Source organism: the organism of the source record quoted next, unplaced genomic scaffold, assembly GCF_019419815.1.
Source record: "Pyrus x bretschneideri cultivar Hongxiangsu unplaced genomic scaffold, Pyrus_bretschneideri_v1 Contig1, whole genome shotgun sequence".
Taxonomy (NCBI): Eukaryota; Viridiplantae; Streptophyta; class Magnoliopsida; order Rosales; family Rosaceae; genus Pyrus; species Pyrus x bretschneideri.
Genome location: NW_025999390.1, coordinates 7,711,540 through 7,721,973, shown reverse-complemented (window position 1 = coordinate 7,721,973; position 10,434 = coordinate 7,711,540). Strand labels below are relative to the sequence as shown.

Genomic DNA, 10,434 nt, shown 5'->3' with positions numbered 1-10,434 from the left:
CCTGGGGATCGTAGAGATCCATGATCGTGACCGTTCATCGATTAGTTTTCGTTAAGTACTATTTATATTTAATTTTAAATTTTGAAATGATTTCTGATCGCACGATGTATGATGAACAATCACGATTATAGGATCCCAAATATCCTCAAGAAAAGAATCCTAAAACTGACGAGGATCCTTTTCCCTGAAAAAAAAATACCTCATATGCATGGCACTTGATTATTTTAGAAAGCAAGACCAACTTGCATCATCTAAAAGGAGGAATGGTAAACACCTAGTCAAATAAGGAGGCGTTAATTGACGGAAATTTGATTTAGGGATGAATTCTAAACTCAAGTGCAAGTTCAAAAATAATTCTAAATTTTACATAAAAAATAAGATCATTTTTTTCTAACATTTTGGATTGAATAAATCAAAAAAAAAAAAAAAATCTGGTAATAACTACTGATTGTTATTGGCGGAGTGTGTTTTATTAAATTGAGCTTCCGTCAATTCTTTTGACGGAATTTCAGAGTCGGTCTAAAGGCTTACACGAGTAACACGACATTAAAATCCTCCTAAATTTCGGGGACTAAAACCGTAATTAATCCAACCAATGCCAAGTTAAAACCCAAAAGTCAATGAAGTTAAACTTAACCCGACAGCACCTTCGTATTAAGGCAACGACGGCCAAACCATAGCCTTCAGATCACGTCTAACATCCAAGATCATATCCTTAGCTACATATCCTACGGTGATTATCTCTCCGTCGTTTTCGTCCTCTGTCACCCTATCTTTTGTGCTTCTCTTTCCAAAATCAAGGTGCTAGTGGCTACGGTAGCATCAAAATCTATTTCCCAATTTACAATAATCCTCAAAACCCTAGCAAAAAAACCCAATTCCCAAAACCCTAAATTCCCCCTCTCCTCAAATTCTCTCTCAATTAGGGATTTCCTCTTTTTAGAAACTCGTTTCTGGGCATGGAGATGGACAGCCTCTGCTCAAACGGCCTCGTTTTGGACGGTTTTCTCTGCTCTGTGATGCAGGCTGTGGTGGCTGAGGCAGCTATTGCTGCTGCTGCCAAGTCTCTTGCTTTGTCCTGCTTGATGGTATTCTCTCTTACTTTACAACAATTTTGGCTCAATTTTTTGTTCTGAATTGTTTTTATTTATCAATTTTATGGTTTTTGCTTAATTTGTTGTGTTTTGGTTTAGTGCATTGGGGGGTTTTCTGTTATTTTTTTGTTTGTTTCAAGAACTAGGATTTTCTTCCATATGTAGCTTGAGATTCGATTTTTGTGGATTTTATTTATATATTTTGCTTGATGTTTGTTTTTCATGGTTTTGCTCTACTTAAGGACCATATGAATTTGTTGAGATGCTTTGTTGGTTTCCAATTTTTCGATTTTTTCTCTGAATCTTGTAGGATAGTTGTTTCTCATACATTTTTATAATTATATGATATCTGATATGCTGGGGTTTTAATCAGTGTTTTTTATTGTTTAGCGAGTATTTTCGTACGGATTCAAACTTGATCTGTGCCACAATCTGTTTTTTCCAAACTTGATTTGTGTTTCCCTAGATCTTGACTTTGTCAAAGTTTGAATCGTATGACCTGGAAGTAAACAGAATATAATTAACTTGGGGTTCAATTATATGATGGCCTGATCATTGTTTCGTTTGTCGCTTTTACTTTACGATGTCCTCCAGATGAGATACTTCCTGTGCCATAATGATAATGTGCGAATAGTCCTAAATTATCTTGAATTCCTCGTGTTTCATGGTGGTTGGCACATGGTTCTGCTGAAACTAGAGTATATTTCTGCTTTAATATTGTTCTTATAAGGTGGAATATGTTGCAGGGTTGTAGAAAAATGTAGTCTACAACTCAATTTGTCCTCATGGGGAGGGGAGGAAAACGATTGTCATGTACTTATGTGTTGGCTTACAAATTTAGAACTAGTTTTTTCAAATTTCAAGTAGGACTAGCTTTCTAGTTTATTAATCAGGTTGTTCAAGTACCTTTCTAGGCCATAGTTCTGGTCTTGAACGGATAATGTTGCTGGGGTAGGTTTTAAGTTTCCAACTGTTGTAAATTGAAATCTGAAAGCCTTTGTTATTGGCTTGATCGTCTATCTCTTATCTTATGATTCTTATCTGAAAATGAAAGTAGCCATCGGTAATACTTCCATTAATGTATCAAAGTCCAACTCCTCTGATCGAGTAAATGAGGCTATCTTAGTGAGCATTTAAGCTAAAGTCGTTTCTGACCCTGTGTATCTGTAGCATGACTTCTTATAAAGCTGCGTTGTTGTAATCTAGTTTCGCCTTCTTGGATTATTGTCCCTTTTGCTTCTGACTTGAACTTTTTCAGCTTACTTGGTAAGGAAACTACTTAATTTTACTTGTATCTCCATTCACATGTTTGTGGTTTTTTCAGACGGGATCTGCGCCAAACACGATCAATGTTTTTCCCAAAGAACCTGAGGCAGTCACAGGGTTAGTGTTCGGACTTGCCATTTTATCTTTTATTCCTGTGATAGGGAATTTAGTGAAACCAAAATTTCTTTGCAGGTTTCCTATCACTGAGCTTTATGTAGTGGAAAAACCTGGTCCTGAGAACAAAGATGCAAGTGAAACTGAGGACGATGACGATGACGACGACGATGCTGCTGCTGGTGATGACCAGGATGAAGATGGTGGGGACGAGGATGCCGCCTCAGGAGAAGAGAATGAGGGTAAAGGTAATCCAGAAGACGAGCCTGAGGCCAATGGTGATGGTGTAAGCGAAGAGGATGGTGATGATGATGAGAAAGAAGATGAGGAAGACGATGATGACGATGACTGACGATGATGATGGTGATGATGGGGAGGAAGAGACTGAAGACGAAGAAGAGGAGGATGAGGAAGATGAGGAGGAAGACATTCCTCAGCCACCTGCTAAGAGGAGAAAATGAATTTATTTATTTATTTTTTCTCTTAACTTGCCGCATTTTTCAAGCTATCGGGAATTTGGGGTTGTAGGAGTTGAGTAATTTAGGTGGCACGTCCACATATGCTAGAGATTTTTACAGTACTTGGTTAAGCTATCAGATTTCTTAGTTGTACACCTTTAATAATTCTCTCTCTCTCTCTCTCTCTCTCTCTCTCTCTCTCTCTCTATGGATAGGAATTACAGTGGCGTTTCGTCTTTTAAAATCATTTCCCGTTAAGATATAATTGCCAACTGAAAAAATCCTAACTTGAATGAGTTGGTAGTATACCAGACACGATAAATCGATTCTCTAACCAAACTGTTGGGCAGATTTTGATAGAAATAATAAACAACAGACGTCCGTTTCATAGTTGGACGATTTATTTCGGCATGTATTGCAGTTGAAATTAAAGCGTCAGAACCTCTAGGCCCCCCTCTCAATTAGTTCTCAACATCCACCGCTAAAAGATTTAGGCAGCATAAGCACAGGAGGATCCCAAGCATAGGAAAATTTGACTGAAGCACCAGCGGCCAAGCTATCGCCTCTGATGAGGACGCACTCGTCCCCTCGCTTTTCTAGGATTGCTGGATCAACAGGTTCCACAGTCTGAAATCCTTGGCAACTCAAGACTATGTGGTTTCGAGCACAATTGCAGTTGTTCGTCACAACAACGTTCCATTCGGGCTTGCCTCCTACCTCTCTCCCACTCCGGTACGTGCCGATGTTGAGGTTGTCCAAAGAACAAGCACAAAAACCTACAAATTTCATCAATCAAATAGTTGAAAAGCAAATAATTTGGAGTGTCGTGGAATCGAGTATAAGATTTGCATAAATCATGTGTAAGTGCGTCTAAAAGCGCATGTATTAATATCAGATACAGGGATGTTATACACATTCGTTGTACGCAAGATTACACACACACACACACACACACACACACATATATACATATAACAGAGTTTACTCAAGTTGACTCCATTTGTTATCTAGGCAAATTTTTAGTTGAGAAATGCGAATAGAGACTACCGAAGAAAACAAATAGACAAAAGCATTGCACTATCACGTTACCATTCCTAGCGAGACTGAAAAGAAGAATCACGATGAAGGACATGACCAGGGCAGCCATTTTACAGAAGTTTATGTGCGAACTTCTGGTTTTGAAATCCTTGGTGGAATAAAGATGGTGATTGTATGGTCTAATTTATATTCAACGGCAGGGGACTCAAGTCTACAACTATGGTAAGGCAGTAAAACCAAATCCAAAATTACATCTTCGAATATCTTGAAGTGTTGGAGTTTCATTGACATAATTATAGCAGTCAACAACATATGTTATTTTATTATATTTTCTGGTTAGATTTGAGTTACGTCATACTATGGATTAGTCATAATTTGATATTAACCTCTTCATCCAAGAGAGTCAAAATTAAAGCCTACTACTCATGATTACAGGTGAAAGAAACACTACTAGATTACAATATAGTAAGTAATTAAAACCTACAACTCAAGATTATGTTTCTTCAAGGACACTTGCAGTTGTTGGTCATGACCAAGTTCCATTGTGCTTGCCTCCGACCAATCTCCTGATTGGGAAGTACTGGTATTGAGGTAGCACAACGACTAAGAGCAACCACAAAACCTTACAAATTTCATGAATCAATTAGTACAACAAGAAAAAAGATGAGTTTCGTTGGGTCAGAAATGCTTCCCCGTGAATCAGTAAACCCATATCATTATTGAATAACATAGCGTATAAATCATGTGTAACTGTGTATAAAATGGACTTACTATATACATTCGTTATATGCAATAATAATCGACAATGTGAGTCATTTAAAAATGACTACATTCTTTTGTTACTTGGACACAAAGTTGTAGTCGAAAAATACAGATAGAGTCTACTGTAGTAAAATCAATATATAAAAGCAAATATAGTATTTACCTTCGCTAATGAAGCTGAAAAGTATCACAATGAAAGGCTTGACCAAGGCAGCCATTTTAGAGAAAGTGAGTGTGCTGAAACCCTTTATGAGTTTTGAAATACTTGGTTGAAGACACTTTGTTTTGAAATACTTTGTTGCAGAGAGACGGTGGATGTGTACATACATGGCCTGATTTATATAAAATTCGGAAGGGCATTCGAATCGACAACTATAAAAAAGCAATAAAACATATTGAATGTGTGCTACATTGATGGGGAAAAATACTTCTGATTATATCATCCAAGTGATGTACAATTTGCAAATCATTCTAGACGTGGATTACGCAGGTTAAACGGCCATGAAAGTAAACCAAAACCCTTGTACCGATAAGGGCAAATTAAACCACAAAATATTTCTCTGTCAAAATTAAAAAAAAAAAAAAAAAAAAAAAGCAATATTGTTCATAAAAATTAAAATAGAAATATTTCAAAAGCTTCAAATTAAGCTAGGCATCCACCTCAATATCTCTCAACAAGCACCAACAATATCAGCAGATTTAGGAAACATAATAAAAGGAGGATCCCAAGCATAGGAAAATTTGACGGAAGCACCGGGAGCAAAGGTACTGCCCCTTTAGAGAAGGCACACGTCACCTTGCTTCAAGAAGATTGATGGATCAACAAGTTCCGCAGACTGAAACCCTTTGCAATTCAAGATTATGCTCCTACGAGCACACATGCAGTTGTCGGTCACCACCACAATCCATTCCGGCTTGCCTCCAACCACTCTCCTGCTACGTGTAGTACCGATAGCGAGGTCCGTGAAAGACGGTGAGCAGGCAGCAAAACCCTACAGATTTCATGAATCAAATAGTTCAGTAAAAAAAATTGTGTCATACTGCTATAAGGGGAGAAATGCTTCATCAAAGGCGTAATGTTAATTTTGGAAAGAATGACGTTACATATATTCCTTGTACGCGATGCAAAAATTTCTATACATATAAAGAGAGTCCTGAAAAACTTATAGGCTAGGGCATTTGTTACTTCCGGTAAAAGTTTAGTCGCGTAAGCAAATCAATATATAAGCGCAATTATACTAGTATTCTACCTTTGCAAATGAGACTGAAAAGAAGAATCACAACGAATGATTTGACCAAGATAAGCCATTTTGGAGAAACGTGTGCGTGCTAAAGATCTTTGGTACTGAAGTGCTTGGTGGAAGATAGATGGAGGTTGTGTCACGGTCTAATTTATATACAGTAGCATGTAAAGGGATTTTAATAGACAACTATACGGTTCATGCTTTAACAGATTATGGTCATGAACTCAAGAATAAATGCTTTTAATTTCTATCATAAAATGGTTTAGAATTCTACAGATTCATGCTTTAACTTTTGAGTACCAATTAGGTGTCTGTTGGGTTCAATGTAAGTGGTTTTTTTTTTTTTTTTTTTTTTTTTTGTCAAACGATAGTTTTGGTTTTCTTAGGGTTTAGTAACTTGTTTGTTCCGTGTTCCATATTCCACTTAAAACGTCTTTACATCACTTCCATTGGCAAAAGAGACTACAATAAAACATGATCATCCAAAATGTGTAAGCCCAACCAAAACGAAAGGATTCAAATCAGCCTAATAGACTGCACAACAATTTTACAATTTGAAACAAGGAAGAAAATCGAACATGTCTTATAACTTCAGGTGCATGAGATGAGTAGTTTTTTAATGAGCTTTACAATTCTGTCTTGGATAAATGTGTAGGCCAAATGATGGTTCAGAGTCTTAATCTTTAATGCAATTATCCTTTGACTGGGGGCAATCGAAAACATTAGTTTGGGATGAAAAACAATCGTATAACGCACATGTTTGATGAACCAACATTAATTCCTAGGTACATAAATAACTTTAGGAGAGATTCAGAGCTCGTTTGAATGTGCTTTTAAAATGACTGAAAACACTTTTGATGAAAATGTTTTTAGAATCAAGTTTTAGTAAAGATGCAAGTAAATCCTGAAAAAACACTTAAATGCCTCCTAGAAGAAGCACATAACTGGTGCTTCTTGCAGAAAGCATTTTAAGTGCTTTTGGAATCTAAAAACATTTTCTCCAAAAGCGTTTTCACTCAATTTAAAAGCACATCCAAACAAGCACTCAATCAGCTGATTTATTGTTTCTGCCGATATATTAGAAATTGATTTTATTGCCTTACATAGTTGTTGATTTGAATCCCCTTCCATATTTTTATATAAATTAGATTAGACCATGAACAAAGCCACCATCCATCTTCCCCCAAGTATTTCAGTACCTTAAGATCTTTAGCACACAGAAATTTCTTCAAAATGGCTGCCTTGGTCCAGTCCTTTATTGTCATTCTCCTTTTTGGTCTCATTAACAAAGGTAAAATAGATGTATAATTGCTATATCACGTTCTCAAACAGGCTATGTCTTTATCGTTGGAGACACTGCTACATTTTGAAAGTCTACAAAGCAAACGCTAGTTGCGATTTCTTCAAACCATGCTGAGATTCTCGCTCTGTATGAAGCATCACGTGAGTGCTTCAGGTTAAGAGCAGTTATGTTCATATTCGAAGCATTAGTGGTCTTATTTTCGTCGTTGACCTTCATACGACAATCTTTGAAGACAATGCAGCATTATCAAGCAGTTAAAGAAGGGATACATCAAGAGAGACAACACCAAACACATAGTGCCGAAGTTCTTTTATTCTCACCAGCAACAACAGTATCAGAACATTGAAGTCAAGCAAATCCGTTCCTAGGACAACCTGGCCGATCTCTTTACCAAGTTATTGCACAAGTCGACTTTTCAGAAGCTCGTCCAAGAAATCAATATACGTAAATTATTTGAGTTGAATTGCTTGTAGTTCTCTTATTTGGAAGTTATGTTTAACTCAGAGGGAGTATCCTGAAGCATACTCATTAATGTAATCTTACTCATTTCATCTTAATGTACTCTTTTTCTTACGATTAGGAGTATTTTTTCCACTGGATTTTTGCTACCTAATGAGGTTTTGATGAGGCACTCATCTTGGGATAATCATACTCCGTTGAGTTCACTACTTTCGTCCTATTTGACGTTTGTTTTTAGACATTATGCATACTTCTCATTTTTCTCCTTAGTCTATAGGTTTTTCACCTGCCTTAGGTTTTACCATAGCGAGGTTTTGTGAGTTTTACTACCAATGCATACTTTCTTTAAATTTGAGACTCGCATTCGCCTGTTGTGCTGCCGGCTTCATCAACTATTCTACATTATCTGCTGAAAATCTAATGCGATGTTTTGTTTGAGTATTTACACACTCGAGGGGGAGTGTTGCAGTCATATTTAGAATAGAAATGTAATTGTGTAAATCCTAGTGTATCTAGGGATATCTTTGAATATTCCCTTTAGTAGTTAATATTCTATTAGAGTTGTAATCCTAAAAGGGTAAGGATTTAATCTATCATACTACTATAAATAAAGGCACAATGTGATGATACAACACACACCTCACAATTAAATCTCTCTCTTCTCTTTCTGATTACCACCGGCCTCCCCTCTCTATTCCGTTAGAATAGTTCAGTCAAATAGGCTTACAACAATTTTACAATACTTCAAATTGTTTTGTTTAGTGTTACCAAACTAGCCCTCAAAATTTTTATTATCTTTTTCTTCACGTTATTGAGTCGATGTGATGAGAAATAGGACCATCCACACCTTTGCTAACGGTTTCAGTGGGCAATTTGAAGGGGTTTTCACGAATACTTAAACGTATGAATACGAAATAGGTCAACGGTTTGGGATTTATGTGGACCCAAAAATATACTATAACAGATGTATTAAATATTATATATATAATGTAACATAACAGATTGTTCTTTAAGGTATTGTCGTGTAGATTTCATTCCACATTAAGTATTTACGAAACCCGGTCAAGAAATCAAAGATTCAATATAATTTATTGCTTCTGACAAAAAAAAATCTGATCTTTTTGTTTCTGCCAAAAAATTCTGATTTTATGCCTTACATAGTTGTTGGTTACTGTATATAAACCAGACTATGAACGCAGCCACCATCCATCTTCCCCAAAGAATTTCAGTTCCGAAACGCACAAATTTCTCCGAGATGGCTGCCTTGGTCAAGTCCTTCATTGTGATTCTTCTTTTCAGCCTCATTAACGAAGGTACAATAGTTGCGTAATTGCTTTAATATATTGATTGCTTTGGCACCCTCTATTTTTGTTTTCTCGATTAAACTTGGACTCGATGTAATACAAATGTCCCAAGTTCTATACGACTCTTTACGTGTAAATTCCTGCATACAACGAATGTTATATAATAATTATGTTTTTTTTTTTTCTTTCTGAAATTAACACTACACCTTTTATATACACGCACTGAGATCACCCTTCTTGGCGAAGGTAAGAAACGCTGACGTATATATTCTCAAAATCTCACAGGAATGTGCCAAGAAAAGTGCGCTACGATCGACCTGCAAATTAGACAAGAGAAAACAGGGAAGTTGGTGCAAGCAAAGCCAGAGTTTCAGGTGAGGGTATTGAATGCATGCCCATGTCTGCAAGGGAATGTGAAATTAGACTGCAATGGATTTCAAACTGTTGAAGTCGAAAACCCCGTGACATTGCTCAGATCTGGGAATGAGTGTCTCCTCAACAATGGCTCATTCCTTACACCATTTAATGAAGTTGACTTCGTCTATGCTTGGGACACAGAGTTTCCATTCAAGCCACTTTCCTCTGACATTAAATGTGATTGAGAGGGGAAGAGATGTTTAAGCTGTTTTTTCATCCCAGGGGAAGAGATGTTTAAGCTGTTTTTTCATCCCAAAACAATGTTTTCAATTGATGCAAATAAAAGTATAATTGCTTTCATTTTCTTATTGAATTAGATATTTTAGATTTTTTTTTTATTATTGTGTTTTTAATGATTAAGTCTCTAACATGTGTAGCTTAAAATTCGGGTGTAGTGAAATTAGGATTTCATAGGATTTTAATAGACTTTAAAATCCGAAAGTAGTAAATTAGATTTTAAAAAAGAATTTTAAAAGACTGAAATTATAGTGCAATCAAATTAGGATTTAAAAAGATTTTAAATAATAAATTGAAATCCAGAGATAATCAATTAAAATTTTAAAGAAAATATCTAAATTCAAGCGTAGTAAGAATATCAAAGATTTGTTAGGATATTTAGATGAATTTAAAGGTGTTTGGTATAAATACCAAAACCCACTTCACAACCCATATTCCAATTCCAAAACCCACTTCACGGAAACCAACTAAAACCTCCATGTTTCCAAATACCCAATGTTAGGACCCGACAGTTGGGCCTTTCTCCTCTCCTTCAGCTACAGGCGTTTTGTTGACAATTACCTTTGTCTTGTCTTCAAGCCCAAGCCCCATAGCAAGGGTTTCCTTCTCTTGTCTTGGTATAAATGTGTAAATCGCAGCCCTATGGGGTTAATGAATGAAAGAATCCTCTCTTCCTTTTACCTCAATTTCTTCCCCTTTCTTCCTTTAATTTCCTGCACTGTTCTCTACTTGTTAACA

At 36.3% G+C, this 10,434-nt stretch overlaps 2 protein-coding genes across 2 annotated transcripts; both read left to right on the top strand.

Moving 5' to 3' along the window:
• Positions 1-823: 823 nt before the first annotated feature.
• On the top strand, positions 824-3,097 carry LOC103946732 (nucleoplasmin-like protein ANO39). Its single transcript, XM_009357508.3, has 3 exons — positions 824-1,088; positions 2,419-2,477; positions 2,553-3,097. Exons 1-3 carry the CDS (start codon positions 960-962, stop codon positions 2,824-2,826), a joined length of 462 nt encoding a protein of 153 aa, XP_009355783.2. The 5' UTR covers positions 824-959; the 3' UTR covers positions 2,827-3,097.
• A 3,457-nt stretch (positions 3,098-6,554) lies between these two features.
• Positions 6,555-9,701, top strand: LOC103946816 (uncharacterized protein At1g05835-like). The gene is made up of 3 exons (XM_048580220.1): positions 6,555-6,571; positions 8,900-9,051; positions 9,328-9,701. Exons 1-3 carry the CDS (start codon positions 6,555-6,557, stop codon positions 9,642-9,644), a joined length of 486 nt encoding a protein of 161 aa, XP_048436177.1. The 3' UTR covers positions 9,645-9,701.
• The last annotated feature ends 733 nt before the right edge of the window (positions 9,702-10,434 follow it).